The sequence below is a fragment of the Cheilinus undulatus genome, linkage group 4 (genome assembly GCF_018320785.1).
Source record: "Cheilinus undulatus linkage group 4, ASM1832078v1, whole genome shotgun sequence".
NCBI classification, from domain to species: Eukaryota; Metazoa; Chordata; class Actinopteri; order Labriformes; family Labridae; genus Cheilinus; species Cheilinus undulatus.
The window spans coordinates 37927747-37950712 of NC_054868.1; the positions used below are offsets into that span (position 1 = coordinate 37927747).

The window sequence follows — 22966 nt, forward strand, 5'->3', positions numbered from 1 at the left end:
GAAATTTAGTAAGCTATAAACAGTTTACTTATTTGTACAAAACGGAAAGGTTTGTATTGACCTGTAAAGAATTTCCTGGTTTATTTGTGTGAGCATTTAGCCCTCTCTCTTGAGATGCTTTACTTTTTTTAGAAAAACTGGCTCACTAAAGTATTATTTCTCTTATTTATGCATGTTTCACTACTCTAATTAACATTTCTATATCTTTATTAACAGGTAATAAAATCATTCTCTGTCTTTTCATGGTCAAATATAAACATTACTGGGCAGAAAACTAGCCACTACCTGTCTTGTTTGAGAAATCTTTAAACAACAGTTTATTTATTTGTAATGCATTCCTACAGGATAGTCTTGTCCATGTTTTTCTTAAACTTTGAGGTTTTGACAAGGGCATAACTGCATAGACAGTTAAATGAAATTGTTAACATCATTAAAGCATGTAATCCACTCTAAAAGTAAAGATAAAACCCTAGAGAGCTTTAGAGCTGATGTATCCAGTACTGTGGTCTGTGGCACCAGCTATGCCAAAGTTCTGTGTTAAGTTATGGAGTTCAGCTGTAACTTAAGTTGCACCACAGAGATGTAAGGTTAATCTAAACTAGAAGAACCAAAATATTGTCTCAGAAATGATGTTTTCTCTTCATTTAATCAGTTAGTCAAAAACATTCTTTATGCAGCATTTGTGAAAATGCTGCTTCCTATGAGGAATGGGCCCTGACAAGACCAGCAGATGAAAATGACTGCTAACTTGACAAATAGGGCGAAAAATGTATGTCAAATATGTGAAAGCATCATGATATGATCATAATGAAGCCTACACCCAAAACCTACAGCCAGTGTGAAAAACACCAGTGATATGGAGTGGTGAAATTCTAAATAACATGAGGTATTTAACAATACTTAACACAAAAGTGTGAGTCACAAGAAAGTAATGATTCATTTTTAAATGATAAGTCATACATTCTTCAAACCTACAAGCAGGCATGTGTAAGAGTTGAGTTCTAACTTAAGCCTACATCGGAACGATCTCAGCTGGTACAACACCTAAGTTCTCAACTGGTGGGTCGAGATCCAAAAGCGTGTTGCAGAGCCATTTTCTGTAGGTTGCAAATGTGTTCCTGGAAGCAAAAATTATGCCACAATATTCATGAAACTCTTTATTTAAATCAGATAAATCCAACTGGTCAAAATCTATAAAAAATTGGGTCAGAATTTCTCATTGAGGAATGGAAGATGGAACCAAAGTAAAGCGCAATTCTGCCTATAAGAGAGGAAAAAAGAGGGAAAGCTTTTTGGGGCCCAGCTGCATAGAAGGACCCTTGGAGGTTAGCAGATACATATATCATCCTGAATGTATGCAAAGATCAACTTTTATTTCAAACCTAAACATCTCTCCATTACTTGGAAGAAATGAAAATACAGATTTAATTTACTGTTGCTTGTTTCAGTGTGTTTCAAAGGAGGGGGGATAGAATTTCACTGGTAGGACAGTGATGTCTGTGTGTGGCCATGCTAGGACCTACAACCATATGCTCCAAAGCTGATTAGAGCTAGGACCAGGAGGCAAAGGTTGACCAGGAGGCTAGGACGAATGCTGCTTATCCAATGTGCATGCATTCATGTTAAAAGCATTGATAATATTGGTATATCTATTATTGAAGGACATCTAGGGAGGGCATATTTGCTTGGACTTTCAGTGGCAAAACAATGTAGAGAGTAAACTTATGTTCGAGCTAGGCTTTATTTGAACAAAAGCATAGCTGGTGCAATGCATAGCTGAACTTTGGACAAAGCCAAGCTAACTCCTTTCTGTTTGCAGCCATCATGCTGAGATAAACTAACTGCCTCTTTGCTTTAGCTCTGTATTTAACCCACATTCAAGATTGCCTCCTTAACGGTCTGACTGAAGTAAACTGATCAATCATATAGGAGTACTGCTGGCCTGGGGTATTTAAGTGAACTTCTTGATGTAGCGGAGCTTCAGATAGGCAATGATGAGAAATATGAACGCCATAATGATCAAAGCCACGTGATTTTCCCACAATCCCCAGGTGGTGTACTCTATTCCCAGGTAGTCCAGGTACTGCTCTCCAGTACATCTGAAATAACACAAGTCCCAACTGGTTACTCATAAAATACAATATTAAAGCTCACTTCTTTAATAGTTAATAATTTTTTTAAAGAAGTGGTGCATTTTAAATAAGCAGATCTGAGGGTTGAGTAAACTATAACCACAACTAGAGCTCATAAGAAATGTATGTCGGTCTACTCACGTCAGTCCAGCTGTGCTCATGCTGCAGTTTGTCTCTGAAGTCATGATGGTTGTGTTTCTGATCACAGACTCCTCACAAAACTTCAAACCAACAAACTCGTTGATCTTCAAGGCCTGAAAACAGACAGCAGTGTCAACAAATGCAGCGCAGAACAAAGCTACTACAGTGCTCTATAGATTTGAGTGTAACACTGTGTGATGATTGCTGGTAATCAATAGTTCACTGTCCTCTGAGACACAAAACCGAGCATGAGATGATACAATGAAAGCTATTACTCTATGCAGTTCCAGCCATTACTTTCACTGAAGTAAGTTTTATAATCTTCCTTTAAACATGACTTACTGCGAGGCCGTATCGAGGGATGCTGAGGTACTTCAGCCATGACAGCCAGTCCATGATGCTCGGTAGGTTTACCAAAAGACCTGAGAAAATCTAAAAAAAAATAATAATAATCATAATAAAATAAATATTATTCTTCAAAATGAAAAAACCACATGTTAAACTTGACTGTCTGTGCCCTGACACATTTACATGAAACACAGCTTTGATCAGTGTTATCAGGTCCAGCTTTGATTTTCCTCCATTAGAGGCTTCCTGGTCATTTTAATTTGTCAACAATTTTGTCACAGTTAAGTTCAACACACAAAGTCCCTATTCTTTGTAAGTAAAGGGGCATTTTATACCTATACTTGACCAAAAAGTGTTTAGACCTTCTTTCTTTCAGTATGTCCCATGTCTGTCAAGTTTCTTTGTTCATTATTTTATAACTTGTTTGTGTTTTCCTGTCTTGCTTTTTAATTCCTTATGTGGAAAATCTCAGACATTTTTCAACAATTGAAAAAAACATTTCTTTTTCCAGTGTCTGCTAATTCGTGAAGAAAATTCCCTTCATTTCTTTCTATTTGTTCAGGTACTAAATTGTGTGGAATCAGTGCAAACTTTAACCAAACCAACCAGGAACTACAGTTACCACCTGATGGTTATATGCCTTCATGAGGTATACAATTGCCAAACGGTGAAAGTACTGTACAGTAGTGGGTAAAGAGAAAAGGGCTGGGTGGCTTCTGTGGTAGTGTGAACTGCAGAAATCTTATGTGCAAGGGATGACCAAGAGCTTCAACCCAGTGATCGATCATTGGAGCTAGGTTAAAACGCTGACCCAGTGAAAGTGCACATATAAAAATGTGTTTTTCATAGAGATTTCAATGCAAAACCAGAAAATGGTTTAAAAATTATCATTAAAATTGCTTCTAAAAATAAGCTGAGAGCCAATGAAGTGAGGCCAAAATGGGAGTGATATGATCTCTGTCTGTACCAGCTGTCATTTATGTAGGCTTTTTTGACAGAGAAGGATATAGAGAATGACAGCAATCCAGAAGGGAGGAAATAGAGGCATGTATTTTTGTATTGAGTAGTGCAAAAATCAGGAAATTACCTCAAAATTTTCTTAGGATATCATGTTCACAAGCAAGGGATGAAGGGTCAGCAGTCAAAAATGTCAAAAACAGGTTTCAACTTGCAGTCTTCTTCAACGCTACAGAAGATTGCTTGTTAAAACATGTTTGTTGTGTCTTGTTACCACCTTAGGAAGAATTAAAAAACTTTAAAGGACATTTTTGAGTGCTGACCCTTCAGTTTACTTGAGAAAACACCTTAAAAAGTTGGATTGTTTGACCCTGCTCCAATTTTACCCAAACAAACAAGAGATGAACATGAGGCCCAATGAGCTCGACCTTTCACCTCCAAAATCTTATAGGTTCATCTATAAATCAGAGTGGACATACGTGAAAGCTATGGAAAATCCCTCAAAGTAGTATTGAGATATTCATAAGAATGAGCAGGATAAACTGATGAAAACTTAAAACATAATGCCTCTGGCTTTAGCTATCTCCAGAACAGATGCATAAAAAGGTACAAAATCAGCACCCATGCTTACATGTTTCTTTTCTGTTGTTCATTACCTCCGCCAAGGAGGTTATGTAATCGGGTGGGTTTGTTTGTTTGTTAGCAACATAACTCAAAAAGTTGTGGACACATTTTGATGAAATTTTCAGGAAATGTCAGAAATGGCATAAGGAAGAACTGATTAGATTTTGGGACTGATCAGGATCACCATCTGGATCCAGGAATTTTTTAAAATGATTCTGTACTATTAGGAGATAGGGCTAATGGTGGAGGTCTGCGCTGTTACCACTTTACACCAGGAGATGGCAGACATGAGTAACTTCAATCCCAGCAGCATTTTTGGGTGTGTTTCTATCCAAAGTTTTGGAGTTTATAGAGTTTGAAAGACGCACGCCCGGTCGAGTCAGAGTGTAACAGAGAGAAAGACAGCGAATTGTGAGAATACTCACAATGCTGGAAAGAATAGAGGAATATTCACCCTCTGCCATGACTTCCAGCTGTCCAGTTAGACCATGGGTGAGACTGTCAGTGCATCTGTTGGCACTGGCAGGCAACGTTTCCACCATGACAGTCCACCCATAGCAAAGCCAATGCTTTGCCTCACCGCGTGTCCACCACACTGGGAAGGGAGTAATCAGCGAACGCCGTGGTGGGGGGCACATGTGGATGGATCTAGGAACTTTTTAAAGGATTCTTCACTATTGGGAGAGAGGGCCAATGGTGGAGGTCTGCACTCTCTGAGTGCTTTCTAGTGTAAGATTATTTTAGGGCTTTTCAGTCTTTATTTGAAAGGGCAGCTAAAGGAAATGTGGGCCATGATATGCAACATACAGCATCATAATTGGGAGCTGACCCTGTGACCAGTGTGAATTGTACTGCAGCCTTTGTGCATTGGATGCCTGCTCTACCAACTATGCAAAACAGATGCTCTTAGTATTCTACATGGTGTTTTTTTTTTAAGAAAAATATCTATGTGTTACTTTTTGGACATGAGATGAAGAATTAATCTAATTTAGTCTCTTACCATCATGAAGACAAAGGTGATGGTCATGAAGATGTTGGCGAGAGCCACAACGCTCTGATCAGCTGAGATGGCCATGGTCATGGCTGTGGCTGTGTACGCCACCAGAGTCACTGTCAGCGTGAAGACGAGGAAAGCTGCTGCTGACAATTTAAGTCCTAAGAAGATACACACAGAGTAAAATGCACATCAGCTTTCAACAGAGACTGATCTCACTACACTTAAAACAATAATTCAGCTAATGTCCTGATAAAGTAGCTCACAGTTTTTGAATCTTACCAATCAAAAAATAAACAATGCAGCTGAAGATGACAGAGGTGATGGTACGCAGTGTGATGTCAGACAGGATCTTAGACAGGAAGTACACTGACACTCTGTAGTAGCCGCTGATGTACTCGTGCCTGACATAAGAAAAACAAATCAGAATCAACTGTCTTGTCTTAATTTGTGTTGAATGATCCTCAAAGTTGTCATAGATGTCTTCCTGAGAGATTACATACACAAACAGATTCCTCTCAATGATGAAGAGCTCAGCTGCAGAAACAGTGCTGAAACACTGATTAGTGGTGATGAAGAAGAGGGCGCCCATTCTGTGAGAGGAAACCAAACTGGATCAGTGAATCTCTTGGACAGGATACATGCTTTATAAAGGGAGTGAGCAAAAATCTCCTTAACTGAACTGATGTGAGAAACACTTGTATCTGTGACTGCTGACAGTCTGGCGCTGACAAAGAGCTGACTGAGCTGTCAACACTGCACAGATTATGGTACTTAATATCTTGTGGTCTATACAGGGACTTAAAAGTGTCTGCCTTTGCACCAATCAAAAGGAGGGAGGGGTAAAGAACTTGAGACATATAAGCTCTGTACATTGGTTTCTGCCATACTGCCTATTCATTGACCATGAATATAATGACATTAGGTCCTTATATTTCACTCAACCATGCACAGAAAGAACAGAGGGAGACCATTGAGATTTCAGCGCTGGGTTTGTGTGTACCAGGTTGTGCCCAATAGAATATGGTAAGAGGATTAACCATGCTGGACTAGCTCTACTTTTCACACTTTTTTGTCGAACCAGTGACTGATCAAAGACCCTTGATTAATCATGAGTAAATATGTTGTAATAATCAATATGAGTAAATTGCATAGCCACTTAACATGGCTGATTAAAAACAGTATATATGTGTGTGTGCCAGATTATGAGAGCAAGAAATAATCTAAGATTATGTATAAGAAACTCTGTGTGATGCAGATATCCCTCCCTCAATATACCTTAATGAGAAAAGGGATATCTGCATAAACAAGGAAATTTGTGGCTATAACCCTGCAAACCCTCTGCCACCTCATCCAGTTGGTAACACTACAAATGCATTACTGGATATAGGCCAACCTGAAAGTCCAACTGGCCCAACTGGCTTTCATGTGGAGGTTTTTCTTGAAAAATTCAAGTGTTTTTATTCTATAATTCTGTTTTTACTTTGTCGTTATGGGGTACTGAGTGTAGATCAATGAGAGAAAAATGATTTTTTCAACTGAAGCATCAGGCTGCGACACAAGAAAAAAAAATGAAGGGGTTCTGAATTCTTCTGAATGCAAAGCATATTGGAATTGTTCTATGATGGTGCTTGCTATACAGAGAACTACTTTGTCTGTATTTCTACTGATCTCTCACCTGTTCTGGATACCACTCTGGTCCTCTTTGACCCCGTAGAAAATGGCTCCTACAATGAGGCCGAGGAAAATGTGGACTCCCACCTGCAGAGGAAAACATCATATCTTATGAAACAGTTTCATTGTAATTTGTAGCTTTGAAAAATAGGGGTAAAAATCACAAATTTTCTCAAAAAATGATATAATGTGTGGCCCAAAATAACAATGATATCCCCATACAGTAATTCTGTGAGAGCCAAAATCTTCTAAGAGTAGTTTTTATTGTACTGCTGGCAGGTGTCACTGTATGACTACAGCTCTGTTACAAATTCTATGGAGTCCCTGTCTAGGGCCAGGTGTGTGTGAAAGGTTTTTAGCCACAGAGTTGTATTTGATCGGAAGTTGGGAGTTTATGACCATGGAACGGTTGTGGACATTTTTCATGCTGCAATCTTTCAATAACAGTCTGCCTGTATACCATGTATGACTAATAGCCACCATCACAAACCGTTCATCATACAGTACATCTCAGAATGGAAATACATGCTACAACTTCTAAAATAAAATTGGATTACACTTCTGTTTAGGGCTAGGGTTAGAGTTAAGAGTAATAGTTAGGATACCAAAAATTAAAAGTTAATAATTTGACCTGCAAAACATGAATAAAAAATGTTTGATAAAGCACTTACAGAAAAAAAAGCAGCAAGTGTAGCTCATATGGCTCACATAGCTCCATTAGCTACATAAAATATCTAAAAAGTGGTGCCAAAGCTCAGCTCACAAAGCAGCTATGCAAGCTATGTCTCTATATTATCTGCATAGCTTAGTTAGCGTAAGCTACGTTTGCTAAAGCTCACGTTGCCTAAGCTAACTTAGCTACAGATAAGGTACCTCCTTAGGTAACATAGCTGAAACTAAGCCCACAAACCTGCTACATAAATAATGTATCTGTTATCTACATAGCTAAGTTATCATTAGCTACTTTAGTGAAAGCTCACGTTGCTATAGAAAACTTCAGATAACGTAGCTAATGTAGTAAAGCTAAGCTCACACAGCAGCTATGTAAGCTACGTATATGATCTACATAGCTAAGTTAGCTTTAGCTATTTGTAATAAAGCACACATTGCTAAAGCTAACTTAGCTATAGATAACATAGCTCTGTAGCAGTTATATGAGCTTACTTAGCTACACTGGTTCATGTAGTACATACAAATTGTTTCTCAAAAAGTTAAATGCAAGATTAATCTATTTTTTCTCTGTAATTTGATGTTAATGTCATCTCTTTCACCTTTATCCTTTCACTTCTTTTCACCAGCATTTTGCTGTTTTTTCTTCTTTTATCATATTGTCAACAACTTCTTTGACCAGTTAAAAATAACTGTCATTCATGTCTCTATAATGATGACGGGTCATGAAGTAGTGAAGCAGTCAGTCAGATAATTAGGGAAATTTATTTGTAGGGTCATATTTTTTTTCACTGGAATACTGATATTTGGTACCAATGACTGGATAAAGTGTAAAAAGTATTTGTTGGATTGTTAAGTCTTTCCATCTTCAGGGAAGCTGCAGATGAGAGACTGGGGCTATAGCTCTGGACAACAGTTCTTCTAATGTTGACTGTAATAAATTCTTCGGCAACTTGGAAACAAAATGGCAGTGGGGTCCTCTCTGAAGGGGGAAAAAGCAAATCTTTCTAGGGATCAAGGGTCAAGTGGACGCCTCGCTCCTCCTCCATAGCGGCCCCTCAGAAGAAACAAGCAGAGCGGCTGGTGGGGGAAGATGGCAAGAAAAGAGTGAGAAAAGTGAAAGGGACGCAAGTTTTAATCCTAACAATTTACAGATTATGACAGGACTAAGCGGTTCCCAGGGTGAAGGGATAAGTTAATACGGTTGAGCCTTTTTCACCTCATTCCCCACAGCCCTTCATGTGAAAGCGGGGCAGTGGAGTGATAGGTCATGACGCCATCATGTGATGAGTCCCGGACCAGGGCCAGGGGGCTTTGGCCAGATATGATATCAGTTCAGATCTTGGCCCAAAGAGTCAAGAGTGGGGTCACAACAGTCACCAAAGCCGATTACTGCGCCCACGCCTCCCTGAGCCCCTCTGGTAGGATTATTCTGATTTATTTGGGGCCAATTAGCTGTTAATAATTCTTAAAGTGAGGAGACTTCTGATGGCATTTTGCCGCCATGGGGTGACTAATGAGAGCATTAAGTCTTGACCTCTCCAAAGAGCTGTCTTAACATCCTGTTCATCACAATAACAGCACCGAGACTGAGCGATGTTTGCTATTTTCATCATTTGGACAGACTGAACAAGCTATGAGAGGCCCTACGTTACATTTAAAAAGCTTAGGAAACCAAGATGTCCCATATTTGTTCTCAAAGATAAAGACTTGGATTTGGTTGCACTGAAATTATGAAACTAAGACTTTGTGCTTGGTTTGAATAAAGGGGGAAAAGGGGAGCTTTAATCTTAGATCAGTAAATATCTTTAAAAAATAGTTTTAGTAATAGTTTTGGCCTTTTGGCTTACTGCCAACAGGCATGAATTATGAAAATGTACCTGAGATAACATTGTTTTAACACTTGCAGATTAACTTTTATGCTGCCACCTCTCTTACTAACTTCTCTCTCCCCTGATTGCTCAGTTTTGCCAGGAAACCAGCTTTAAAGGGTCCTGGCTGTGCCAAAATTCTTTCATTTGAAAATTATGGAGGCCACTGTGCTCTTGAGAAGCTTTAATGAGACAGAATTGTTTTGTAGTCTTTTCCAGATCTGTGCCTTGCAACAATCCTGTCTTTAAGTGGAGACACAGGATCCTCTGCCCTCTTGGCTTGTTTTTTGCTCTGATACACATTTTGCAAAAATGTCTAAAATTCTGTTTTCACTTTGTCATTATGGGGTACTGAGTGTAGATTAATATTTAATATTATCTTATTATTATTATAATATTTTTTTCCCCATTTTGCCATTTTCACTCTTTGGAGAGACTGCATGGGGTATAAGGAGCCCAAAGTTATGTTTAAAAAGCTTAGGAATGAAGGGAAAAAATACTTTCTGAATGCACTGTATATAGACATTGACTCATGATGGTTGCTTTAACAAATCTAAGTCATAAACAAGATTTCTTCTATGTCAGAGAAGAAAACGTTAAAACATATAATATGCCAAATTTATGCACTTTATTTTGTGCATTTCAGTGCATAAATTTGGCACATTATACCAAATTTATGCAAAATGTATGCACTGAAATGTCTACTTTGATTATGAAATTACTACTCCTATGCTGTATGTATTTTTTGTGGAGTACTTACATTATCTGAAATATTTCCAACACTTTTCAAAGCCAGAGAAATCCATAATTTTCATAGTTATAATGGCCACCATGGCAGAGCCAATGTGAAAGACATAATATGCTGGTTGCTGCCATGAAAAACTGGAATTCACGTCAAGGACTGCTACATTAAGAAGCGTGAGCTGCAACTGAATGCTGCCACTCGGTAGATGTTTTTCGTTCATGTTTTGTGCTGCTTACTTGTGATGGACTACAGTTATTCTCTGCCATTAGGTTTGCATCTGATCATCCAAGTGCTCCCATAATGGAGAACCCCCAACCCCCATAATGATGCTGCCCCATTAGACATTTCCAGGTTGAGTAAAGACCAAATATAATGCTCAGCTTGGCCCAGCTCTGTTGCTTACTTACTGTTAAATGAAAACTACATTCAATAAGGAGTATTTAAAAAACAGTAAAACATTATTTTTGTTTTTATTGTTTTTTTTTTAGGATTGCTCACAGCATCAACAAGGAAGGCCGGGTCGTTTTTATTGAACAGAGAACTAAACTCAAAACAAGAAGTCGGCATTGGGGGTGGATGGAGGTGGGCTGAGCTGGGCCTTATGTGTCTCCTCATCATCTTCAGTTATTGTTTTAATTTAGAGTACCCTGTCAATATACACAGTATAAATACTGTGCATTTAATACTGGTCAGCTGAAGAGGTCCTTCATCATCATATTCCCTGACAATCATTATGACAGAATCACCAGATAGCTGAGGGAGACATTTCATGCTGAGTTTTGTATTTAAGGTGATTATTTCAGGTGTATTACCTGGGCCACAGATATTTGTGGGCTCAGCATGAGGTTCTGGAAAGTTCTCTTGAGCACCCAGTGTAGCTGGTGGATAAATGAGCTGTTGTAGGTGATGGTCCGGGATTTAGGACATAATGTACACTCCTTGTCCCGGACAATGCCCTCCAGCTCGGCTTTTGTGTCACTTGAGTAGCTGCTGTTCCTGAACTCTTCCACCAAACGCTCCTCGATACTCTGCCGAGAGCTGCTGAGCTCTTCAAAGTCCAAATCTATGAATGAACACAGGAAGAAAAATTACAGGTGTGTGAAGTAGAGGTATTCTAAAAAAATAGACACTCATCATCCTAAAAAGCATTTCAACAAATACAACAATGAGTGTGCTTTCGAATGTATAAAGAGAGAAGAGTGATTTTGCCATTTAACTCAAAATTGAGATTCAAGTTGACCAGAAAAGCCCTTATTGGAATTATCTCCTTACTGAACCCCTACTGTATTTACTTATTTTGTCTTTTATCACGAGTTCTCCAAAAAATGTATTACTTACCAAAGAATTAAACATTAAAAGATTAGTAATCCCTTTGATTTTTCTTTTTGTTAAGTATAAATTTTAGGAATTTACAAGAAACATTTTAAGTTAGAAGTATATTTTATGATTATATGTGACAAAAGAAAATGATCCTGACTGTAGTCTTTATGTCATTTATAAATGTTGTTACCTTCTGATCCGTGCATTTTGGTCATAGTTGTAGCCGTTGAGTCTCCATTAATAACATCCAAGAAGAAGTCTGCTGGGTTGTTGTGGGGCTCACAGGGAAAACCTTAAACAGAGATCATCATAATCCAGGTTTAATGGCAACACATGGTCAATGTTGATGAGAAGCATTTGAATGTTTTAGCCATAAAAGCTACATTGTACAACTGCACAACAATGTACACATATTACATTTAAATAACCTTAAAATCCTGAGAAATAACATAAGACTAGTAATCACCGATGTTGGAGAAATAGTCCAAAGCATTTGGTGCTGGACCATGGTAAACCATTTTACCACTAACCAGCAGAGTCAGAGTGTCAAACAGCCTGTAGATGGAGTATCTGGGTTGATGGATGGACATTATTATGGTTCTGCCATTATTAGCCATTCTGAAAAGTAAAATATCATGATAGATTATTCAAGAGAAGCGGGGGTCAAATTACAATAAAATAGTTTGTAGATCAAGACTTTTATCATTTAAAAGATTTAGACAAAGAAATAACCCATTTTCACCACTTTTTGTACCCATCCTTCCCAATTTAACTGTATTTCAGTACCCATTTTTACCACTTCAAATCCATTTGGCCACTTTCTGCCTTTTTTATTCTGTTAACCCATTTTTGCCTCTTTTGACCCATTTTTCCCACGTTACATCTGTTGTTGCCTCTGTTAACCCATATTTGCCACTATTTATCACTTTTCACCACTTTTTCTACCTATTCTTGCCAACCACTGTAGAACTGCCCTTTCTGCTTGTTTTGCCACTTTGAACCAATTTTTCAAACTTTCTGCTTATTGATGCCTCTGTTAACCAGTTTTTGCCACTATCAACTGTCTTTTCACCACCAAAAGGGAGATTCTTTGGACTTAATTTTTATAAATGAGCACTTAAACTAGAACTACTGCGGGGCAGTTGTCTGCCTCAATGAGGTATATAACTGCAGGACAGGAAGAGCACAGTGTTGGGCCAAGAAGAATGGCTGGGTGGTTTCTGTGGTAGTGGGATACATAGCAAACTAGAAAAGCACTCGGACAGTGCAGACCTCCGCCATTAGCCCTATCTCCCAATAGTGAAGAATCCTTTAAAAAGTTCCTGGATCCATCCCCATGTACCCCCTCCCACGGCATTCGCTGATTACTCCCTTCCCGGTGGGGTGGACACGCGGTAAGGCAAAGCATTGGCTTCGCTACGGGTGGACTGTCATAGTGGAAGCATTGCCTGCTGGTTCCAACAGATGCACTGAGAGTCTCACTCATGGTCTCCCTGGAAGACTGAAAGTCATGGCAGAGGATGAATATTCCTCTGTTCCTCCCAGCATTGTGAGTATTCTCGCTACAGTTCGCTGTCTTTCTCTCTGTTAGGCTCCGACCAGGCATGCGTTTTTCAAACACCCCAAAACTTTGAATAGAAACACACCCAAAATTCTGCTGGGGTTGAAGATACTCATGTCCACCATCTCCTGGTGTAAAGTGGTAACAGCGCAGACCTCCACCATTAGCCCTATCTCCCAATAGTACAGAATCCTTAAAAAAAAATTCTGAATCCAGACGGTGATCCCGATCAGTCCCAAAATCTAATCAGTTCCTTCTTATGCCATTTCTGACATTTCCTGAAAATTTAATCAAAATCCATCCACAACTTTTTGAGTTATGTTGCTAACAAACTAACAAACAAACTAACTAACAAACAAACCAACTCACAAACTAACAAACAAACTAACAAACTAACTAACTAACAAACTAACAAACTAACTAACAAACTAACAAACTAACTAACAAACTAACAAACTAACTAACAAACCCACTCGATCACATAACCTCCTTGGCGGAGGTAATAAGCAAGGATTTAGCATTAGGCCTAATGTCCTTGATGTTTAAACTCATAGAGACCTCCTAATAAGTCAGAGTGATCATCTATGCAAGCTTGAGGAAAATCCCTCAAAGGGTTCTTAGGATGTCACATTCAAAAGAAAGGGATGAACATAAAGCCCAATAATAATGACCTTTGACCTTTATGTATTATCAAATTCAACATGATAAAGTGGGAGCATTTCTGTCTTCAATACCTCTTTAGTAACAGCAGCACAGAGTTAGCAGTGCTAGCGTCCAGTCCTGTAGTCGGTTCATCCAGAAAGAGAACTGAAGGATCAATAATCAGCTCCATACCGATGTTTGTCCTCTTCCTCTCCCCTCCAGAGATTCCCCGAGTCATCTGTGTGCCCACCTGAGGAGAAAGCACCCTTATAATAAGTCGACCCTGCCTCACGTGACACTTAAATCAGACCAGATAACTATATAAATTTACATGGGTGTTATTTACCTTGCAATCAGCCACCTTGGTGAGACCCAGCTCTTTGATGAGGTGATTGACTCTGGCCTCCTTCTCACTCTGAGGTACCGAGCTCGGCAGCCGAAGTGCTGCAGAGAAACGCAGATTCTCTCTCACAGTCAGGGTGCCCATGACCACATCATCCTGAGGGAGGAGACAGGACGCAGATGTCAAAGATACAGGGACTGTTTGCTCTGTGGTTTGCTTTTGTTAATTGCTGAAATTTTACCTTATAGTTTTGAGCTAGCTTATAAGCATTCTTGATCAATATTTTAACCTAACACTGAAAAAAAACCAGATCTAAAAATATAGTTTATTTCCACTGCTCTGTAGTTGTTTGAAAAATCAATGATCAATACATCCTGAATTTATTCAAGTAGTAAAAAATGCACCTGAACCACGTAGCCAGAGAGGCACTTGAAGTTTGGAGGCTGTGGTGCTCTGTCAATGAGGACTTCTCCTGAGAGACCAGAGGGGTCCTTCCTTGCAGCCAGAATGTCCAAAAATCTTCAAGCACATAAAAAGCAATACTTCATGCAACAATAATGCAGATGAATGCTGAAAGATATCAGTGACAAACTTACGAAGACTTTCCACTTCCAGTAGGTCCAAGAATAGCGTTTAGACCTGGTCGCATGATCCCACTGCAAGATAATAACACAAAACTCTCCATAAACAGTATGAACACGGTTGGAAAATACATTTTTGGCTTACTGGCCAAACCAACTTTTCACAGATAAAATAAAAAAAAAACATTTTCTGTCCCATACACTTTCATTTCAGTACAAATTATTGTAATACAAGGTGGAATGTTCCTTCAGACTGGATCTCAGATTTAAGTCAAGGATTAAATCATTTTCAAATAAGACAACAAATTCATTTGCTTTGCATTTGTTTATTTATAAAGGTAAGCATGCTTTGGCCAAACCCCAACCAACTAAAATCATCTGCCCACATCTGGCACCTGGAGGGGCGTTCATTTTCGATCCTGAGTATAAGCTTGTCAGGAAAGAAGATGCACAACTGGAAGGATTTCAAAGGTTTTAAATGATTTCTTTGCAATTTCTGTTCCCCAGATCAGCTGTCCATTACAAATATAAGGGTAGTTTTAAAGTATAAATAATGCCACATCCATGGAAGACAATGGTAGATTTATTCTTCAGGTCAGTTAAATCCATCATCAAAAACATGGAAGGACTATGGCACATGTGTAACTCTGCCTATATCAGGCCATTCTCACAAACTGAGTGACCATGCAAGGAGACTGGAGAGAGATGCCACCAAGACACCTATGAGTACTCTGAAGGAGGTACAAGCATCAGCAGCTGAGATGAGAGACTCTGCATACAACAACTGTTGCCAGGGTTCTTCACCAGTCAAAGCTTTATGGGAGAGTGGCAAAGAGAAAGACACTGTCTAAGAAAACTCATATTGAATCTCAACAAGAGTTCGCCAAAAGGTATGTGGGAGACTTCAGTGGTCAAGTGGAAGAAAGTTCTGTGGTCTAATGGGAACAAAATGGTGTTTTTTGACCATCATACAAGACCCTAGGTTTGGCAGACATCACATATAGCACATCACCACAAACACACCATTCCCACTGTGAAGCACAGTGGTGGCAGCATTATGCTGTGGGGATGCTTCTCGGCAGCTGGCCCTGGAAGGCTAGTAAAGGTAGAGGGTAAAATGAATGCAGCAAAATATGGGCAAATCCTGGAACACAATCTTATTCAGTCTGAAAGAGAACTATGGCTTGGGAGATTTATTTTCCAGCAAGACAATGACCCAAAGCATACAGCAAAAGCTACGCAGGAATGGGTTAAAGACAACAAGGTGAATGTTCTGGAGTGGCCGAGTCAAAGCCCAGACCTCAATCCAATAGATAATTTGTGGCTGGACTTGAAAGGGGCTGTTCACACCTGATCCCCATGCAAAAAAAGAATAGAGTAAAATTGCAGAGTCCAGATGTACAAGCCTGACTGAGAACTATCCACACAGACTCAGTGATGTCTCAGCCAAAGATCAGTGATTGCAGCCAAAGATGCATCTACTAAATACTGACTTGAAGGAGGCAGTATTTATGCAGTCACTTATTTTACATCACATATTGACATTGCTTTGTAGAGATGTGTTCTAACTCTAATGTGAAAAATTTCTTTTGTAATTTCAGTATAAAGGCCAAGTTATATTTACCATGATTGATTAATAAAATCAATAAAAGGATAAACATCCAAAGGGGTGAATGCAATTTATAGGCACTTTAAATGAAGGACTGCACTCTCAGTGAATAATTTTAAAATCCAGCTAATTATTTCTGGTTTCTCCAAAGCCACCTACCCCAGATTACATTCTTTACCTCTTCCCAAATGAAATTAATATCATGAAAAGATTGAGCAGTTTCAAAAGCTCTTCTTGGAAGCTGCACATACACAAAAGAAAAACTATACTTTGGTGTTAGAAAATTCAAAATCAAATCCTTTGACTTCAGAGAGAGCAGTTTCATAAAAGCCCCCCGAGCCAGTGATATAAAAAGGAATTAATAGACTGAATAAAAGCCTGGCAGCGCATCACGTGATGGTGTTTAATTCGTTTCCCTGGCAGACTTTGCTTTAGTGCATCAGAGAGATTATATGCAAGAAACCATGCTTAATATCCTATAATTAACACTTAGGCTGGAAAAGGTTCCAAAACTTGTGTGAAATGATTCATTCTTTCATGGGAAATGTCAGGTGTGTTTAATACCATCAGAAAGAAAGTAATATAAGAGCCTATTCACTATTGTACTTCTTTGGATAAAGATACAATGAGCCATTTTGATGAAGCATGAAGGTCCACTGCTCTTTAGTAACATAGATGCTGGAATTACAAATGGATTACTGCAATACATTTTCCTTTTTGAGCCAAAAAAGATCAGTTTCACTTTGTGTTTCTGCGGGTCAAAAAAACTCAAGGGTCACCAGATTTGTGACTTGTTATTGATTCACTTTAAGAAATTGCTCGTAATTAATCAAAAAATCTGGAGAATAAAGTGAAAAACCCCCCCACCAAACTTAAATAAGAAACTACTGACAGTGTTATCAATTTTAGACTCAAATCTCAGTAAATTTGTAGAAATAGACAACTGACAAATGTGCAGTAGGTCACTATCCATGAAAACAGATGAATAGAGAAAGACAGGTGAAAGAAAGTAAATAAGTTTTATTGAACATACTTGAGATCGACCAGGATTTCCCTTGTAGTGATTTTTCTTTTGCAGAGGAAGCCGCTCTTCAGCATAACTTTGTAATGGATGTTGTGGAAGCTCACAGTGGAGCCACATGGGCGCTTGTTCTGGTCCACGGCTGAGACGATCTTTGATCTCGCCATGCCGTTGGTGCCAGCATCTTCTATCATGGCAATGTTGACGTGATTGGCTTTCTCCATCCTCCACTGCAGCAAAAGAACAGTCAGAGTACACAGACAGGAATAAAGAAATGTATTACAGTATTTCTAGGGCTACAGCAAAGAGCCCATCCACTGAAAATATGGAATAATAACACAATAAAAACACATCAGAGTTATAGGACAACAGAAAAGCTAAATGACTATCAGTTACAGCAAATTTAATATACTGGATGTGTCTTGGGAATTAATTAGATTAATAAATGTGATCAATTAGTGTTTGAATGATTTCTAGAAAAAAAACTGCATCTACAGCATGAGAGGTGAAAAAACACTCAAGGTACTGCTCTGGCACAGCTTGTTGGGGCGTGAATCACAGCCAGAAAATATTAAAAAACAACAAAAACAGCCACAATTGGTTATAACTAAGGTCCGGGACCCCTTTAGGGGGATGCTCAAGGCTTTACCTGCTCTGATATTGTCAAAATTAGATATGCAGTTATTATCTGAAATCATAATAAGACACTCAAATAGTTTATTCAAAGCTATTCTGTTAAGAAGAAACATGTTTAGACCTCATTTCAAGGGTTTTTATGGATTTAACAATTAAAATCAATTTTGATTTTTTTGGGTGGGGTTGGGCAGCTTTTCTTAAATACAAGTAGTGGGGGGGTTTCAAGGAAAAATGGGTTGGGAACCACTGTTGCAGACAACTAAAATGGGTATTTTGTTTATACGAAAGTATGTTTTTTAATAATTAAATGGATGAAAAATAGCAACGGAGAGCAAAAAGAGTCTGCAATAAAATGATGTTTGCATGTGATTTAGCAGTTCATAAATCCTTTTTTCTCAGTATACCCATTTTTTCTCTTTTTTGCATCTTTTTATCTATTTACTGATATAACTCAATTAATAGCTAGAAAAATCAATTTTTTTGAAATGACATGTTTATTTAACATCTTACTGAAATCTAAAAAAGAAAAATTGCCATTAAATTTAGCATAGATTTTTTTTGTATCACATTTGATACGTTAGGCATATTGGCAACTGATAATCCACTTTTGGGCATTTTTATCATTTATCAGATTGTATTCAAAATATTTTTAAGTAATTCATGGATCATGTTGATTAGATAGAGGTCTCATAAAAGTGTGTATCAAATATGATACAATAGGCATTAAGGGGTTAAAGAAAAATGATTCTGAAAATATAATCTTATGGAATTGCTGGTGAAATATCATATTAAGCTGTATACTTGACTGATCCGCAAAATCATCATAAAGCAGACATGTACAAGAACAGACAACACCATTTGCTAAAAAAATGCACAGTTTGTCAAATGAAGCATTTTTGTAGAGTAAAGTACAATACACAACCCATTCATTAGAAGTATATTATGTGCAATTTCATATTTATAGTAAGATGTGTATAGTCTGATACCACCATGTTTTTTGTGTAATGTTTAGAGAAAATTACCTATGATTTTTCATGATTAAAAAAAGATTTACAATATATAATACACTGTATAGATAGGTTTCTTTTTGTGTGATAGATGCTATTCATATTAACTTTTATGCAGCAATGAACATTAGAAACTCTAATTCTGCAGACATAGGCCTAATTTTAATCAATTCTATAACCATTCCAAACCAGAAGCAAAGCCTGTCCATAGGAATCGTGCATGTTGCTTCAGTATTTTTGAACTCTGTCTACATCACTGATTCTTACATAGCGCCATTATAATCAGTGTTGTTGCTGATATAAAGTGCAAATGGTCTAAATATATATAAATAAATAAATAAATAAATAGGTTTCCAGGAAGCCCAGAATTCCATTCTTTATTCTTGTTGAGGTATCAGATTAAAGAAATAAATTGGTGAAAGCAATGAAAATAGGCAACACCATTTTGCTGATGCAAAGTAATAGAAGGTTTTGTTGCAGGGACTTACCGGACTGCGAGATTGTGATAAAGCTGTAGGTTCGGCGTCCTGCTGCAGCCTTCAGGAGCTCTGCTGCTGCAGACTGACAGAGCAGAGACGGAGCAAGCTGGCTAACATCAGCTCATGACAGCAGGGACAGGTGCCTCACCATCCAACCTCACACTCAGTTGGGTTTAAAGCAAGGGTCAAACAGATTTAACCCTTTACTTTCCACCTAGAAAGGCATGACTGAGATGAAGAAGTAGATTTTTATAACTTTCAAACAGGTTCTGCCAAATGTAAAATTCTGCCACTAGACCCATGAGAATTAGCAACAGCTGTACAATAATCATCACCACATTGATGTTTTATATTCTCGTATTACCACTGTATGTCCAAGCAGAGCAGACTTTTAAAATAAAGTGCCATCGGGACTTTTATATCAAGACTCTTCTATTTAAACCACACCTTATTGAAAATACTAAAGTTCGAACAGCATCAAACACTTATTTTGGAACAACAAATGATATGTGGCTTCATGATAATAAATGATAAATTCAGTTTTGTGATACAGCTGATTAAAAAGTGATGCTTATTTTAGATAATTCAAACAAATAACTTACTGAAAAATAATCACAATCATCATCATGCACTACCAAAAACACTGCCACATCAGTATTAATTAGAACCAGGTTTATTGGTCAGGTATGCTTATGCAACAAAGACTCTAGTTAGCTTTGCTCTCAAGGTACAGGAGTTAAACACTAAATACAAAAACTAATCAAAACTGAAAAAGTATAACAAAAAACTAGGATTTAAATATGTACAACTTCTTGTTAGGTATATTTTTCTAGTATATACAAGTCCATGTGTAATACTAGCATGGATGCAAAATGTGCAAAGAGTGCAGGAATGCTGAATACATGATTGGAAGTATAAAATATTCAAGAATATGGGCTGATTTACATGAGAAAGATAATTTAAGATAGTTTACATAAATTAGTACAAATGTGCATATGAGCCATTGCATATTGCACATGGCATTATTGTGCATAATACACTGCTTTATATGTTGCATTTGTAAAACTCTTTGCAAGGTAGCTACAGTGTAAAAGTAGTGAAAAAACCTACAGTTAGTTTTGAACACAAACTTTTGAGAGACACTATACAAACAGATGTCTCTATTTCATTTGTATGGGCGATAGTAACTTCAACTGAACACTTGTCCTTTATAGCAGGGGTTCTCAACCTGGGGGTCGGGACCCCACTGGGGGTCACGAAACACTAAGAGGGGATCGCCAGATGAAAATGGAGAATACTTTTGAAATGATTTTTTTCTCACCCAATTTTGTGACTATTGTTTGTCACTTTTCATCAATTTTGCACAAGTTGGAATTTTTTTGCCACTTTACCCCACATTAACCCATTTCATCCCTTATAACCAACAATTTCTGCCAATTTTAACACATTTTTGCCACACTAAACCCATTCTTGTCAAAACCCTTTACACCACTTTTTACTGCCGGTTTTGCCACTTGTAAACCAATTCTTGCAACTTTTCATATATTGTTGCCTCATTTTTGCCACTGTCAACCCCCTTTTTTTCTTTTGTTGCCAATTTCAACTACATTTCACTGTTTGATATGCCCATTTTGACCAGTTAACCCATTTCTGCCAATTTATCTGCCCTGTTTAACCCATTTTTGCCCATTTAAAGCATGTTTTACCACTTTGAAATCCCATTTCACCAATTTTTGCCACTTTAAAACTTTTTTTGTCACTTATTAATCCATTTTTAACACTTTTTTTCGCCTGTTTTTGCCACTTCAACACATTTTTTCCATTTTTTTTTTTTTTGCTATTTTTTCCACTGTTATCAAATTTATGCCACTTCTAACCCATTTCTCCTAAAATCCCATTTAACCACCTTTCCCACCACCTTTTTAGACTTATTTCTTTACTGTTTTAATTCTGTTTTTAAGAAAAGGGTCTTACATTTTTAGGATGAATATATACTGTCACAACTGACTTAAAAAAAAGATACCCGTTGCTATGTTAAGAGTGGTTATTATTCAGGTTAAATATCAAATATAGATCGGGATATCTAGCTAACTTTATAATGGACTATGATTTTCCTGACCTCCATGGGCCCCGAGTTTGGCATGGCCCCAGAAAGCTCTCCCATTGATCCTCCCTTATGGACGGCCTTGTTTGCACATCACTATTCTTGAACGTGCATGCCTGTGTTCAACCGCCTTCAGGTACAGTGGGGGTCCCCGGTCTCTGGCACCTTTATTTTTGGGAACATGGGCTGAAAAGGTTGAGAATGAATGACACTAAAATGGACCTTGAACTAAGAGCTGGTCTAAGACTAAGCCAGCCCTAACTATAAAAAGCAATCAAATAGTTCAGTTTTAAGCCGACACTTAATGAACTTACATGATTATGTACTTAACATGTGGAGGGAAATTTTAAATCTTGTTCTCAATTCATAAGAAAAAGTGCAAAAATCTGTTCAAAGTGCTCTTTCACGTGATTTTTCCTCATTATGAAGGTGATAATAATACATATGCATTCAAACATAATTCATGTCAGTATACAGTATACATTTGCTGAGAATACGCTGTTGCAATCCTCCACACCTTTCCTGTAGATCCATTTAAGTCCACAAGATGGGGCTACAAGCAAATCTACTGTGACCTGGCCTGACTGGCCTGAAGTCACAGCTATTATATTTGTCAGTGTGTGGATAAGAGGATACATACTGTACCTGCTGGTCATTAAAGAGTCCACGATTCACCCTGATGTCCACAACAAAGTCTAATCTTCACAGAAGAATTATCACATCATGGAGCACTGTGAAACTGAAAATGAATAACAATAAATCATATGAAGTCCGACATACGTCATTAAAATAACATTTAACAACTCATGAACAATAAAATAAATATTATCATTCCTTCCAAGCACAGACAGACACAAGTGGCTTTCACGTGAGAGCAGCTCAATGATACTTACTGAGCGACTTTAAAATAAAGCACCGTATTTTCAAAGTAAAATTAGGAATTAAAATGCTCTTACAGTGTCACAATACCAGATTAAACTTCAAATAACAAACTAAACATTATGTACAACATTTTCTCATTTTCTTCTTGAAAGGATAAACAGTATAATTGCAATATATACAGTATATTGCGTATAATTTTCTATAATTTATTATTATTTATTTGTTTTGGTCTTTCTATTTATTTTATTCATTCTAATTATTTTCTTGTTTTATTTTCATGTATTCTTCTGTCACTACATTTTCAACTGTGCCTTGTTGTTGATGTTGATGTCAACCTTTTCTAATGCCAAATGTTTGTAAATGAATGTTTATTTTATTTAAAAAAAAAAAAAAAAAATTGTAGAACATTACAGAACGAACATTACAGACAAACTAATAAATTGAATAATAATATAACTAATAATGTGACAAACATTATACAACCAGACATTTATGATTGCAAATAAACACAAAACAACCTGGCAATCATAAAAATTAAAATTAGGTGTTCCAACCTTTCATGTCGTCATGGCAACTTCAACTCTGACAGCGTCAGCTACACATACAAAGAAGTGAGCTGAATTGAA

General features: G+C 37.6%; 1 protein-coding gene across 1 annotated transcript; it reads right to left on the reverse strand.

Annotated features, from left to right (window-relative positions):
* Positions 1 to 1951: 1951 nt before the first annotated feature.
* abcg2d (ATP-binding cassette, sub-family G (WHITE), member 2d) lies at positions 1952 to 17456 on the reverse strand. The gene is made up of 15 exons (XM_041785780.1): positions 17245 to 17456; positions 14618 to 14677; positions 14426 to 14540; positions 14025 to 14177; positions 13771 to 13928; positions 11942 to 12093; positions 11666 to 11767; positions 10968 to 11218; positions 6875 to 6957; positions 5700 to 5789; positions 5479 to 5600; positions 5203 to 5357; positions 2616 to 2705; positions 2274 to 2386; positions 1952 to 2099 (listed from the first exon to the last, which is right to left on the reverse strand). Exons 1-15 carry the CDS (start codon positions 17454 to 17456, stop codon positions 1952 to 1954), a joined length of 2004 nt encoding a protein of 667 aa, XP_041641714.1.
* Positions 17457 to 22966: the final 5510 nt, after the last annotated feature.

What these genes read in the sequence shown, in the direction of transcription:
- abcg2d (XM_041785780.1), bottom strand. Translation starts at nt 17,456, where the DNA reads ATGGAGAAAGCCAATCACGTCAACATTGCCATGATAGAAGATGCTGGC. An exon ending in ACTGGAAGTGGAAAGTCTTC is followed by an intron (nt 14,541 to 14,617) that starts GTAAGTTTGTCA and finishes ATGTGCTTGAAG; the next exon opens with ATTTTTGGACATTCTGGCTG. An exon ending in CATTGTTTATTTTTTGATTG is followed by an intron (nt 5,358 to 5,478) that starts GTAAGATTCAAA and finishes GTATCTTCTTAG; the next exon opens with GACTTAAATTGTCAGCAGCA.